Source organism: Varanus komodoensis, unplaced genomic scaffold, assembly GCF_004798865.1.
Source record: "Varanus komodoensis strain SLA01 unplaced genomic scaffold, ASM479886v1 scaffold41, whole genome shotgun sequence".
NCBI classification, from domain to species: Eukaryota; Metazoa; Chordata; class Lepidosauria; order Squamata; family Varanidae; genus Varanus; species Varanus komodoensis.
This window is the reverse complement of record NW_025335954.1, coordinates 267,401-283,025: the sequence shown is the minus strand read 5'-3', so window position 1 is coordinate 283,025 and position 15,625 is coordinate 267,401. Positions and strand designations below refer to the sequence as shown.

The window sequence follows — 15,625 nt, the reverse complement described above, 5'->3', positions numbered from 1 at the left end:
AAGATGGAAGATGACTGCCTTAAGGGGAGGTTTTTTTGCAGGGGAGAAAATGGATATGATCTTGTGCTTTCAAGGACACAATGTCTTCCTTTCAGGATGGGGCTGAAGGTGTTGTGCTGTTACCACTAGATGCTAAAAGATCTTGTTTTCCTTTTGGGTACTTGCCAGGACTCTTAATACTTCCTGCCTGTTTTGGTAGATGAGGAGGTTGTGGTGATTCTCTTTATGACTGTGCTGGAACCACTTCCTGATCCATGTGAGAATCCACCAACTCCAACACAGGAAGAGCTGCCACCGGAAATGCCACCATAGCCACAGCTTCCACCGCCAATGATGCTGCCATGGCCGATGCCGCCGCCACTGCAAATGCCGCCACCTCCAATGCCGATTCCGCCACCTCCGATGATGCCACCGCCTCCGATGCCCATGCCGCCGCCTCCGATGCCCATGCCGCCTCCAATTCCACCGCCATAACCAGTACTAGTAACAGCTGCGGAGGAAGTACATGTTCAATTACTGCACCTTCTTCACTTAAAAATGTTAGCATCAGATAAGAGGAAAGCAGAAGTTACTTACAGACATGGACTGGGGTTTGGGCGTTTAGCCTGTGTAGAAGCAAGAAACATAGGTCATTCATCTAAATAAATTCTCCTTTGCTGAAAGCATAACCACTCAACAGCCCTAGGAATGGTTGTTGCCTGCCCCTATCTAGCCTTTATGGTCCTAAGAACTACGAGTTGCAACTTACAAGGGACCAAATTTGTCTAGGTCCATGTGCTCCTAGCAAGTCTAGACCTTCACCCACTTCTCCCTCCCTGCAGATCCACCCACATGCTCAGATGAATGGGACACCAGCAGGGTAGAGAGAACCTCCCACCAGATAATCCAAGCAAGCATGTACAACACAATGGGAGACACAACGTTTTCCAAGGGTGTCTGGAGCCATACCAGATTAGCTCCCCAACAGCAGGTGTTAAATATGCACACATTAGTTGCATCCTCACTGAAGACCTGACAACTGTTTTGCTGTCCAATGATATCTACAAAAGTACCATTTGGCCCCATTAAAAACATAACATTCTTTTAGGGAAAGGGCAAGAGTCATACCTGCACTCTTCTCCTTCGAGCAGCTTCCTATACATGGCTATCTCAATGTCCAGAGCAAGCTTAACGTTCAGCGTGTCTTGGTACTCTTTCAGCAGGCGAGCCAGCTCCTCCTTGTCCTTTGTCAGGGCACACTGCAGCTCGTCCAGTTTCTGCCTAGCATCCCGGAGAGCTAACTCACCACGCTCCTCAGCTTCAGCGATGGCTGACTGCAGCTGAGCACACTGCAAGAGGAAAAGGGACATGAAAACCTTTGCATTTCCACTACAAGTTTCTTGTTCAAGGCTTGATGTGACCTAGAGTTCACCAGGTCTCAGTCCTGGGTGGGGGGTGGGGGGAAACCCATCCAAGATCTTAAGAAAGGAGGGGACTTGTATGAGCTAGTGAGCACAGTTTTTCCCCCAGTCAGTCAGAGAGGACTGTTGCAGGGTGAGAGGGACGAATCTGTAGATCAGCCAGGGCCCATCATCTCTCTGTTTGAGAACACTGATGGGGGGGAAATGGAGCAGTGCCTCCAAACTTCATGATCTCCCATGGCCTCTGCCCTGGAAATCATTCCCATCTTTCAGGCACATGAGGATGGTTGTGGTTGCTCAGTGATGAGGGGCCAATGTTCCACCTGCACTTGGAAGCCTCTTCTTTTTTATCCTTCCCAGGTTCCTGTTGTGTGCAAACTTCCTGGGATAGGAGGGTTAAAACCAAACATCCAAATGGGAATTCTGTGGGGCTGATGCTTCTTCCTGCCTTTTGGGCTCTTCTGCCTTTGAACAAGGAGCTTGGGGTTAAACCTCCTGGGACCCTTTGCAAAGACACTGCCCCAAAAGCCCAGGGAGAGGACCCCTTTGAAACTAAGATGGACCTACATGCAACTCTACATGTGAATTCTGTCATCACAAGGGAAGGTTCTTTTCTGTGCTTACTGCAGAGGCAATAAGACTGTTTGTTTTGTAGCTTGGGCAAAAGAAGGCAGCTGCTGTTGTCTTGGGCATCCAGTTAACACTGCATCTGTATACCCAACATTTCCCATAGCGATCTTCAAAACAGATTCACCGACTTTGTCTAGACAAGCCCTGCATCAAAGGCTACCCCACACTGCAGAGGAACCAGAACAGCATCAAGGGATGAATGTGTGAAGCTCCTGAATCAGGATACTATCTGTTCTCAGAACTGGCTCTCCAAGTTTCTGCCCAACCCTTAGATCAGACTTTTCCAAGCTGGAGTCCTCCAGCTGTGTTTGACTACAGCTCCCAAATTCCCCAGATGTGCAAGAATATAGCTTCTATCATTTCTCAGGATAGGAAGCGTAGTAGTCCACTAGGTTGGGGAAGGCTGCCTTAGATGTAATGAAACACTTACACATGGAGTTGTCTGTGACTTTCCACCAAGAGCCACTGAGATAGGGCTGCTCCCCCATTTCTACATCCATGGTGTGAACACAGATTCCCCAAAGGGAAGCCATGTTTCAAACCTCAGCCAATGGAAAACTCGCCGTCCATACCTGCTTCTTGGTATGCTCGATTTCAGCACGCAGTCTCTGGATGTTCCTGGTCAGTTCCTGGATCTCGTGCCTGGTGTTGAGAAGGTTCTCCCCATGCATTCCTGCTGTGTTCCGCAAAGCATCATACTTTTGGGCAGAGAGCACAGGTTCAGAGAGCAGCAGCATTCAGAGCAATGAAAGCAACAAAGGCCCCTCCAATGCACCACATTAGGCCACGTATGCGGGCAATCGGGGAGGAGCAAAATGCGACGGACATCTAGTTACAATACTGAATTAGATTGACCTTACACACCACTTTAAGCATTGTAACATCTCCAAAGCATTCTTGAGAACTGTAGTTGAGGAAGACTCATGGAGATGCCCCTACTCCAAACCCCCAAGCTTAGAGCCTCTTGCATGGAAGGAGTAACTATTAAATAAGTTTCAGCATGAAGTGTGATTAGCTGAGTATGGCTGGGGACTTGAAAAAATGATGTATCAACATTTGTCAAATTAGCTTTCATGGTCTTTCATCCCTCCAGATGCTAACAGACATTCAAACTGGTGCCACAGATTTTTATAGCATCATTGAGGAAAAAAGATCTCCTTACAATTACAGGAGCAGTAGTGACATTTGAGGAAAGGCAATCTTTGGAAAAGAAGGTGCACCTGCCAGTTGTTGGGCTGGGTGGCTGTTTGGGGCGGCAACACTGGGAGTGGCTGACCCAGCTTTGGTTAATTTTTGACCAGCATCTCAAGGTTTGTCTGCATCACAAGCAGCTCTCAGTTTTATGCCACTAACCAAGACATATTGAGAAATTTAGTTTGGTGAATGCACTAAACATTCACTTTTAGGGGTGCACAGTTACCTTCCACCCTTCAGAAAACTAGAATTTCCAGGACCCCATGGGGAAAGTAAGCAATGGTTTAAGGGTGCAGTCCTATGGCTAAGTTTAAACAGAAAAAAAGTCATTCAGCTCCCAGCATTTGCAAGCCAGTGGGCTGTGGAATTCTGGAAGTCAAAAGCCATTTTTCCGTCTAAGTATACCTAGGATTGCACCCTAATGCAGTCAAGTGTAGCAGGGATGTATCCTCCATTTCTTTGCAGGAAGTACAAATCAAGCTCTCACAGTTCTCAAGTCCAGCCTCCTAGGAAGACTTTCCCTGGAGAGAAAAGCACCACCTTCTTGAGAAAGTCTAAGTACATTTACTTATTTACTTGGATCAGCTTGATTACTTACTTGAGTTTTATACCAAGTTTCAGCTTCGGCTCGGCTAGCAAAGGCAATCTGGTCATACTGAGCTCTTACTTCATCAATGATACTTTCTAAGTTAATATCTATATTGTTATCCATGTTCACAACCACAGAGGTGTCTTGACCGATTCTCTGAATCTGAGATAGTTCCTGCAAGGGACCAAAAATTAGTCAGCCATGGGTTGCAGTGTGTTCCACTGATGCCACCTCTTCCTAATTCACTGCATATGTACTTCTATGCGACATCTAGCTCCACTGAATGCATTCTTCTGGAGTTAGATAATGTTTATCTGAGTTCATACGCATATCTGTAGAGTTCAGCGCACCCTTGCTTCAGTTGTAGGAAGATTCTGCCCTGATTCAGGGGCTTCTCTTATAGTCTTCACAGCAATTTTAACTTTTTTCTTAATCTGTGTCTTATCTGTAGGTGTTGGCATGTGTTTTCATAAAATACTATACCAACTCTGAGCCCTCAGATTATATAGCAAAAAGGTAAGCCCTTCTGAAAAAGGAATGTGCCAAACTGGACTCCTTTATTTCTTTTTGTAGAAGATTTCTTTTTGTGATATCGTTTTGTAGAACGATAAGCGACACAGCATGAGAGAATGATCAATAGACAGAGTGATTGCATGATTGAAAGACTAGAGAAAGTGGCAGGAGGGTCATTTGTTTTAAAGAGAAAAATCAGGTGAATCTGAACACAGATTTGAGTTTGGGTTCTGAAAAAGACACTAGAGTCCATCCACCTCTGAACATGCCAGCTTGATCCTGCTAACAGATGGACTGGAAATCTTCATTACTTACCAGTTCAAACATCCTTTTCATGAAGTCTATCTGTTCAGCCAAAGCACCAACTCTAGTTTCCAAGTTAGACTTCTGCATGTAGGCACTATCCACGTCCTAGAGGAAGGATCAAAGAGAAGACAAGCTAAGTTTCCTCATGGACTGCCCTGCACAGGCAAGCTTTCTGGCATGTGCATGTAATACCCAGGCTCCCTGCTGAGCTGCACAGTGATGATTCAGCAGGCCCAGCCTGAGATTCTGCTCCCAGGGCCAGGAGCTTATGAAGAAATAATGAGCGAGATTGCATCTAACTATGCACAGCTTTCTCTTTTGCACTTCACGGGACAACAGAGCACAGAGACTCACTACGCATCTGGGTTGAAGAGGACGGGGCTTCTGCTTTGGAGGATATGACGGCAAGGCATGCTCAGACTCCCTAGTGCCTTCCATGTGAGAACAGAAGTGGCTACAAAACGGGATGCATGGGAAGCAGTAGTTTAGCAGAAGCTGCCCCCTGGTATGGAGTCCGTGCACGCCTTTCACGCATGGGCACGGTGCCCCCACGATTCCCCCATAATGCCTCACATTTCTCAGATGCACTGCAATGGAATCGGTGTGGGATGCAGATGGGCAGTCTGTTATATTCCAAGAGGCCATCAAAGATGCTCCAACATGATGCAGTCCCCCCACCGTTGCCCAGCACTTCCAAATGCATGGGATATTTTTGTTTTCCCCCTCCAAATCTGTGGATTCTCCCTTGACATAGAAAGCTAGCATGTGCATAAGACAACTGATAGCTTACCCTTCTCCTGACACATTCATTTCCCACACACAAGGAGAGTTTCTTACAGGATGCATTCTGGCACAATTTCTGGCACAGGGGCCTGGCTCATAAGAGCTCCAAAATACATCCATGTCCGATGCAGCTCTACCACCAACCCCCTCGGTGTTCTTTGTTTACAGTACACTGCTGAATTCTTCTGCTCACCTTTTTCAGCACCACGAAGTCATTCTCAGCACCTGTGCGCCTGTTAATCTCCTCTTCATACCTGTTTTAAGCAAAATGAAAAAGACACATTCAGTTTATCTAGTGTTCAATTGTATATATTACTGTTTGGGCATGGGGGAGAGGGAGCGGGAGGGGAGGGAGAAGGATCACTTGAAACACCTCACAGTAGTTTTGGGAGACCACTGGCTTACAGGTGCTTTGGACTACAACTCCCATCACCCTGGACCATTGGTCATGCCATCTCGTCCAGATGGGAGTTGAATTCCAATAACATCTAGGGAGCCACAGGTTTCCCAGACCTGCTGCAGAGTTGCAGCCATGCCAGTATTCTGAAGAACTGCTCTTAGCCAGTAGCTTCTGACACGCTGTCCTTGAAGCACAAGAAAGTTCCACCAAGCTGTGGAAGTCAGGCCTGTCGGGTTCCTTCACTGCTTACTTGTTCTTGAAGTCTTCTACGTAGCCCTGCATACTCTGAAGTTCTGATGCCAGCTGTGCCTTCTGGTTACGGATTTGTTCGATGTTCCTTCTAATGTCATTCATGAAATTCTGAAACTCGGCATCCAGGTTCTGCCGTGGGCCTTGAACTGGAATCTGTTGCTGTAAGATCTGCCATTTGGTTCGCAGTACTTTGTTTTGTTGCTCTAGACATCGGACCTGAAACCCAAGAAACAGATTTATAGCCATTGGAGTGGTTCTCCACCATTGCACCTTGGGGTTCTACCTGGAGGTTGTAGATATTGACAGCAAAAGCAGTCCGTACACAAACAACTGAATTTCACTTTAGGCCCATGGGCAAATTGGCTGAGCACACAAAAACTACCCCCTGTCCCCACCACCAATTGTTTTGTGAAGGAAAAATAGGAGAATTAGAAATATGGGTCATTTTTTGGTCAGAATTTGAGGGATCTGTGAACACCCCCCACCTTAGAATTCCAATAGCTGCACCAACTATTCTTCGGCTTTCAGTGATATGCAGCAGAAGTTCTGCTTAGTGAGGAACCCTCCCATGTGCTTTGGAGGTCATGTTAGTCAGGCTTGTAAGCAACTGCTTTCCTGGTCACCCAGGGTGAGTAAGCATTTCCTCCAGGTGATCCCTCAGGGAAAATATGCAAATACTGACTCTTTTATAGGCCAGCAATGCATGGTCGCCTATCTGGCTGGGCTGACTACCCAAGGTTTTGGAATACTAGCAGTCTTCATAAGATATTTGGGGAAATCCCATGCCCAATCCTTTGAGTATCCAATGAAAGTATCTGATGTAGCCATGACAGAAATGAGATCCTGGAAAGCTATTACCAGTCAGTGTGGAAACTCCTTCCCACACATGGCACTCTCCAACTCTCAGCACCTCCCAAGTAGCCATGCTGGCTTTGGGTGTTGAGAGTTGAAATCAAAGCATCGTGAGGGCACCCAGTTGGACTAGGCTAGTTGGCTTCAGTGCAGGGCCTCTTCATATGTTCACATGGCATTGAGGAATGCCTGCATTGACTATCATCCATTGAAACAACCTAGCCACATGCCCAACACTAGTTAGAAATTTCACTAGTCACGCCAAAACGGTTTTGCTTTCCTTTAAAATCCTTTCAGTCTTATGAGGAACTCTACAAATCCCTTTGCATTTTGCTACAGGCAAAAATATGCTTAATCAACCATTATTTTTCCTGCAGCCCAAATCTGGCCAATGTTTCAAGCTTCAGAATATTCCTCCAGGACCATGTCCATACACTTCCTTTGGCTTTGACCCCCTCTACCACTTCGTTCAAGTGTTTTCCTTTCCTTTCTTTCTCATTATTTAGCCCACACCAAATGCTCAAAAGATGGATCAAATTCAAAGTCATGCATCTGCCATATCACTTATTCCTTTTTAAAAAGAGGAATCCCATTCATACCTTCACACATACCCATTTTTAAAACCGGCAGCCCTTTTCAAGACCCAAGGTTCACTTTGAGAATCTGTCTGCTCGTGCAAACACTTCCAACATTTTCCCCGCTTCACTCCTTGCTTCCACACACGTCTGTATTAAAAGCACTGAAAACCTTTTGTGGCGAACGGTCTCAACTGATTTGCTAGCTTTTAGGAAGCTGAACTAGAAGGACTTGATGGAACTAATGCCATATAAGCAGACACATCTTACTCTCCAAATCTTCAAAAGGCATTTTACAGAGAAATAATTCCACCTACTCTCTAATTCATGCAAGACCAATAAACATAGAAAGCAAAAGGCAACATTTCAAATATTTCCTGAGTGAAAACAGAGAAATTAACCACATTTTTTTCAGCCAACATGCATTCTAGGAGACCACTCAAACTCACTGTTCTGATAACTCACCTTGTCAATGAAGGAGGCAAATTGGTTGTTGAGCATCTTAATCTGCTCTTTCTCTTGAGTTTTCACTTGCTGGACTTGGGGGTCAATGTCAACACGGACTGGCCGCAGAAGGTCTCTATCTACTTGGACACTGCCGATGCCTCCAGAACCCGTGCTGATGCCTCCAGGACCCATGCCAATACCATAAGGACCACCACCAAAACCACCACCGATTTCTCCACCACCAAAGCCACCACATATTGCTCCACCACCATAGCCACCACAGATTCCACCACCATAGCCACCACCAAATCTACCTCCGTAGCCACCAAAGCTGCCTCCATAGCCTCGTCCATAGGAAATCCTTGTACTTCCACCATAATTATGGAGGCTTCTGCTGCCATACTGGCCTCTCATGCCACCACCAAATCCCCTGCATGAAGTGTAGCTACGTCTGCTTCCTCCACCGACAGCAGAACTTGAGCTGAAGCCCCTTCTGCCCCCTTTGGCATATTGGAAGACGGTCTGCACTAGAGACATTGTTGTGTCAAAGCCAAATAAGTAGCAGAGAAAGTTATCAAGGCTTGTAGCTGCAATGCAAGAAGGAAAGGATGTACACCGAGCCCAAGGGAATCAGGTCCCTCTGAATCCAATGCTGCAAAATGCCTCCCTTATATGTGTTTCAGGGAGGTGTTGAGTTTGATTTTGCATGGGCGGGAAGGAAGATATCATTTTATTGTGTTCATGAGTTTGGTGTGGTTGACAGATCTTCATCTCCAGTTACCAAACACTGACCCTACCCATTAGCACACCCCTTCCTTGCCATAAAAAAGAAACGAGATGATGAAGATGACTATGATGCAGAAAACTAGTGATCATGCAATATCCCTCATGACTAAGATGTCTTAGGCATGATTATTGTGTCTGAGGAGCAGACTCTTTAATTGACACCGGGAGCATCACCCTTTCTTCTCAATGGAGGTCCTATCTCGCTCCATATCTTCATCTGCATTTCTAATTGCAGAGTCCCATGGCAGGCAGCCACTTTGCAGAATGCCAAACAAGAGCATGGTTTTCACAATTCCAAGAGCACGCCCACAATTATACCCTAAATCTGCCTCTATGTGGAAAATTGCCTTTGGCTCCTTCAGAGTCATTTCTCAACTTGGCAGTTCACAGAGGATCTGCATTTACCTTTGTAAACAAAAACAAACCAAAAAAACGCCTTTGCTGGAGAGGATATGCCTAAGTTCTTCTCAGAGGAGCCTGACACTTTGCAACCAAAGCAGTTCCTTTCACCAAGGATCTGGCTACAGCATCACAGGAGTCTTTGACTGGGAAGCCAGGCTCAGAGAGGATGAAGATCCACTGCTGATGAACAGGTGAAGGACAGCAAAGTGGCGTGGGACACCTCTCCTTATACTTTGGATCATTACCCGAAGGAGACAAAAAGGTGACAGAGGCCTGCAGCTCCCAGCTATATTGGGTGGCAACGGATGATTGTGGATGGCAAAGCTCAAGAACTGCTGGGGGAAGCAACAGCAGCAGGAGAATCAATACGTTAGAACTTCTTCTAGACAGACAAGTTAATTATGGCATGAACTTGCATGCAGCACATCAGGCGCTAGCTCCTCTTCTCTCTCCTTTTTGTTCCTTTGGCACTGTGGGCAGGCAGAAAAATGGGCTTTTGAGTGTATTTGTGTGTGTCAGACAGAAATGAGGAGGTAGATTACAAAGCATGGATGGGTAGACAAACAACTGTGGAATGGATAGAATAAGGTACTTGATTGAAAAAATGGATAGTAAAAATTGCTATTCAGAGGACAAGAGAATAGGATCTAGAAAACAGGCCCTAACAGCCACCTGTTTGATTGTGACAGAAAGGCAGCAGTTATGAAATGCATGAGTTGTTCTGATGAATTGCACTCATCATGGAGGTAGTGGCTAAGCTGTAACAACCAGGGTCAGAATTTATTCATGTCTGGATACAGGAGGTTTTGCTACTTGCCATTAAATTATGTCCCCTGCCACCATAAATAAATAAATAAATATTTTAAAACACTCACCCAGAATCATCTCATCTGCAATACTGACTGAATTCACTAAACCCTTTCCTGAGCATGCCCCAGTCCCCATTTTTAAAAGCACATAGAAATCATCGTCCTTTTTTAAAATCTGTAAACAATGCAGGGAGCCCCATGGGCTATGGGGCAGTATGCAAATGTAACAATTAATTGATTCATGATCAACAACCATCAGGGCTTAAAATCAGTTTCTTTAAATCCTATTTTGTAGATGAACAGTTCCATTGCACCTCGTCGTGCTTTACAAATTCTTCATATTGGAGATAAAAAGAATGTGAGATTTTTAAAAAATGTATGTGGGAGAAATTGAAATTGATGGATGCATCTGTCAAGACCCGGAGCTCTCACTACTTAGCTTTTTAAAGTCTGGGCTTGAATTCCTGTGTGTTTAATCATGTTAGTGTTTGATTGCCATTCCCCTTGCTATTCCCCTTAAAGGCTCATCTTTAAATGCTAGGCTGTTACAGCAACATGCCCTGGTTGGAATAGCTGCATGTACTACATTTGGCAGATGGGTGAGGTTTTTGTTTTGATTCATTTTTATAAGATTTTACCAAAATTTGCAAAGATCTTCATAATGAGGAGAGGAAAACCTTGAGATTTTTAATTTGATGTTTGGAGATAGCAAACTGGCAGATTCCACTATGCCTACTCTGGAGTTGGCCCTCTGATCAGCCCGGGAGCGCCATGTGACTTGGCACAGGAATGATGCTATTTAAAGGAGTGTAAATGTATGTTTTTGAAGAGCAGGGGTGAATCTGAAGCACCAGGGGGATACGCGCACCCCCTTTCCATTTGTGTTAAGCATATATAAAATTCTACACTTACTGTCAAGTATGTGGTTCTCTATGGTGTGTGTAGAGGACACTGTGTACATTATAATGTATGGCACATTAGACTAACAATGACAAACATCACATTTGTGCATTGCTCATATTTCTTTATTTATTTTAGAATTTGTAGACCACATCAATAGTCCTAAATAGTCCTAATTATTGGTCAATATAAAGAATATCATGAAATTCCCTTCACTGCCATGCTTTTGGATCATGTCCTTCTGGATGTAAAACAATTTGTTCCAAAACCAAGGTGGATTGTTTTGTTCTTGAATTCCTCCCTCCTTCTCTATCTCCTTCACTCACAGAAAGCATCTAGCTTTCTCTCCAACTCACTTTTAGATTCAGAACTTGCAAGCCAAGATTGACTTCTCTCTTTTTGTACAGTACCTAATCCACATTAGGAACTTTTACTGAGAATAAATTGGTGATATTGATGATGTCAGGAGTTGCAACTGAGATAACCATAATGGATTGAGCAACGCAGGCATTTCTGTGATGGTGTACCCAAGATATGATATGTATTTCTATTTAGATTTTGACAGTCTATGATTGATTATTATTATTATATAGGGTTTCATTATCCCAAACATGACAAATAAAGCTGTTTACAAGATGTTAGTAGTGGGACGGTCTATAAAAACTTTACATTAAATGAATAAATACCACCAAAAAAAATGTCCCATGAGTTTCTTTGTTTAGGACATACAAGAGTTGCACATGTAATCATGAAGTCCATAACCAAGTCTCCGAGTACCCTGTCCATTAATTAATTAACTAACTATATTTTTAGATTGCTTACTACCTGGTGTTCGCTAGGTAAAATACAGGTAAATTAAAAACATGGCATGCAAACAACAATAAAACAGTGATAAAAAGAATGCATGGTAAAATCAACACCAAGGAATAAAAACAATGCAGAGACAGTACATAATGAAATGAAAAATTAGCAGCAAAACTACAACAGAGCAAATTTCTAACAGCACGAAATTGTGATATAGTTTCGAGCCAGTAAAAGATGCTCTAAACCAGTGGTTCCCCACCAGGGCTACACATAGGGGTACAAACCAGGACATTCAGGGGTAGGCAAAAAAAATTGAATAATGGCAGGAAAGGGCACATACATCAACAGTGTAAGATAAGATACAAGTCAAAAGTTGTGAAATTAATGGAACATCATGACGAGTGGTGGAGCGGGTTTTCTTCATTATTTAACCCTGAGAAAAGCCCCGTTCCCTCGCTTTGTTCTTCTAGTGAATGGTGGGGAGTCCCTCTTTAAACAAAGTGTTGCAAACACATCACTACAGCGCACATGTTCAGCAAAACACCCCTCACAGGCTCAGTTTTCATTCTCCTCTGTTTTGCAAACATTCAAGTGTTGTCACACTGGTACCGATGTATATTAAGTGTGCACTGTTGATCTTATTATTCCATTGCCTTTTAATCCCATTATTGGCCTATTTATTTACATGTATGACATATAAATTTGAAATAAGAACAACTATATTAATTGCAAACATTTTGCTAATATGAAGGGTACAATTTATGGAAATGGGCTACCAAGGAGTGCACGAGAAAGGTGGCAAACAATTGCTCTAAATCATTGTGCTTAAAGTCATTATGATGGACTAACAGCACACTTCACACCAGATACATTAGGTGCCATCCACACACCCTCTCCAGAAAGGGCTCAGCACCTCTTAACAGACAAACGACATCTCCATTCAGTTTGGATGGAGGCTCTCACTTCATGGACCCTCATCCCATCCAGTCCCACACCCAAGCCCTGGTACAGAACATCAGCTGTCTCACCTGCACGAGATGAAAGGGAGATGTGGCAATGGGTGTCACTCCACCCACATCCCCAGATGACCTCGCCCAGCAAATCCATGTAGTCTTTGAAAAGCATAAAACAGAGCACTGAGGAAGGAGGATGCCATTGCTGCACCGGATTATGGTACCTCCTGCAGCCCAAGGGCCACGCAGGATTTTAGAAAAGCTTCTCGTGGCCACATTCCAGCACTGGGCAGATCAGAAGGCAAAAGGCAACGTGACAAAAAGACTGAAATACCAAAACTACCCACATATTTTAGCTTGGAGCCAGCAATTAAGAGAAGTATGACAATGTTTTAGAATGGGAGGAAGCAACACAAAAGCTTGGAAAATTCTGGAGAATTGGTGGTGGAAGGGAGGGCAAGATCTACCTGGAAAACACTAGACAACTGGGTTGGTACACCAGGCAGGTCAAATTTAGCCCATGGACCTGAGTTTCTGCCGTATTACAGCTCTGTCAGGGCAGAGCTCCATCATCAGGACGCCTAGCAAGAAGGATGTCATGAACATGCACATCAAAAGTCTTCAAGAGGTCCATCAGAACCAAAAGGGTTGCATTGCTCCTGTCACCTTCCTGGCAACCAAGGCAGTTTCTGTTTCAGTGCCGGTCTGAAACCAGGTTGTAACTGATCTGGAAAATCAGTTTAATTCAGGAGTTCCTGGAGCTGATCAGTGTCCATGATGATGACAAAATATCTGCCTTTCCCCATCTTTGAACAAGCTTCCCCATCCCTTGTACCTATTAATATGAGAGTAGCAATTTCCAAGGTATCTCACATCACAGAGTCTTTCCTCTTTTTAAAGGCAACCGTAAGGGGTGAGGGGTGAAAAGCTGCCCTGCCCCACTTTCTGCCTGGATCAGCATGAACCTGGCCTGGCTTAGGAAACAGCAGTTCTTCCTTCATAGACTCCCCCCCCCCCCCCAGGGCTGCTTAGTAAACAAATGAACCGCATCATAGAATATCCCCAGAGCATAAATGTTTCCATTTCTGTCTTAGTCATATGCTAAATAGAGAATTGGCCTCTGTCTATCACTCTTGTTTGCTTGCTCACTCTCGTTCCCACCATCTCGCTTTAATTATAACTTCCCTTAGATCAAATTGTTCTGAGAGCTCCTTCTTGTCGTTATCCTAAATTTTTATTGTTGTTTCTAACATACAAAGGATGAAGTAGCTACTCTGACAATATGATCAAACCCACATTATGAAAATGAACAAATGCAGGAATAGGTGTGGGACAGTAAGTGGCTCACTTTAGAGGAAAAAGAACGTGGGTTCCCCAGGACCCTTCGCCTTGGAGAAAGCTGAAGCTGTTAAGTCAGCATGAGGAAAGTGTTTCGGCAGTGAAGCCATGGAATCCATTCAGAGATCAGCCTCCATGTGAGCAACATTCAGGACTGGATGGACCGTGGGTCTGATCCAGCATGGCTTTCCTTCTGTTCGCCTGTTCTTCAAGTATATGTTCAATAACTCTAAGGTCAGGGTGGTACTCTGGAGAACCCCACAGCTCGATGGCCAAGAGTCTGAGGAACAGCCACGTAATGTTACCCCTTGAAATTACCACCCTAGGTAAAACTAGGTCCATGGCAACACAATGCCTCCAGCCCCTAGTCCACACAGTTCATCCAGGAGGAGTCCATGCTCCATGGTATCAAAAGCTGGTGAGAAATTGAGTAGAATTAACAAGGTTGCGCTCTTCGTCTTTCTCTCAAGCAAGGTCCTCCATCAGAGCAACCAAGGGCATTTCAGTCCTGTAACTAGACTGAAACCCAGGCTGAAATGGGTCTGGATAGTCAGCATCCTCCAAGAGGGGCAACTGTAGCTCTGCCACTGCCCTCCCAAGCATTGACCCAAATAAGGGCAGCAGTTACAAGTGCCGTTGGGTCCAGCGTGGGCTTTTTCAGGAGGGGTCTAGCTACTGGCTCCTTGAGGACGGCAGGAACCATCTCTTCATTCAAAGGTGCACATACCCACCCTGCTCGACCTCCTTGGCCAGCTTTTATCAGGCAGAGAGGACAAAGGTTAAGAGAGCGCATGGCTGCAAACACCTTGCCCACATCATCCAGCCATAATAACTGGACCTGGGTAGATGATAGCATCAAACCACTCAGCTGGAGCTCTGCTTAATGATGGCATCAAGTTAACCGTGGAGACCAGCAAATTTGTTCTCCAAGTGCAATGCAAAAAGGTCACAGAAAGTCTCTGAAGGGATCATTTTCAGGGGACAGTCTTACCGCCCCCAGCCCACCAAGGAGAGCTCCACTGGAGAGCTAAATGAGGATGTGATTGCGTCACTTCTTTGCTGCCCACTCCATCACACCATGGGCACAATTCTAGAGCAAGTGGCGTCATCTTCAAATCTTGTGCTATTTGCACTCCAGCAGATATACAGCCTGTTTAACTGGCATACTGCTGCTCCCCAGTATACCAAAGAGCAGAGAGACAGAGACTTCACACATCAGATGGAGAGCAATCAGAGAGAGCACTGAGGCACAGCTGAGTCTATCGCTCACTGTTCCACAGTGTGACCAGGGCTTCAACTGGATCACCAGGTCTGTCCACTGGGAAATCCCCAAGAACATTCAGAAATCCATTGGATTCCCTCGGTCTCCTGGAGTGGACCATCCAATACCCCTCCACCCCTGCAGGAGGAAAGAAATACTGCAAGTTGCAGTTACTGCAGGAAATGGTCTGACCATGATCATGGGGTTATTTGAACATTACCACCACCCTAGTTTTCAGACTACTCACCTCCTAAACTGGAGCAAAGACCAAATCAAGAGTACATATCATTTCACGGGTTGGGCTGATCCATGGACAGCCCCTGGATGTCACGGGGGCCATGAAGAGGCAGCCTCATCATGGAATCTGAAGCACCCAGGGCATCATCCCAGGCTCTCCAAGCTCCACACTGGAGCCATCCCTGCCAGCTCAG

General features: G+C 45.0%; 1 protein-coding gene across 1 annotated transcript; it reads right to left on the bottom strand.

Annotated features, from left to right (window-relative positions):
* Nucleotides 1-173: 173 nt before the first annotated feature.
* Nucleotides 174-8,478, bottom strand: LOC123029899 (keratin, type II cytoskeletal 5-like). Its single transcript, XM_044443299.1, has 9 exons — nucleotides 7,960-8,478; nucleotides 6,066-6,283; nucleotides 5,609-5,669; nucleotides 4,642-4,737; nucleotides 3,823-3,987; nucleotides 2,603-2,728; nucleotides 1,108-1,328; nucleotides 577-605; nucleotides 174-490 (listed from the first exon to the last, which is right to left on the bottom strand). The coding sequence occupies exons 1-9, from the start codon at nucleotides 8,476-8,478 to the stop codon at nucleotides 174-176; spliced, it is 1,752 nt and encodes a 583-aa protein (XP_044299234.1).
* Nucleotides 8,479-15,625: the final 7,147 nt, after the last annotated feature.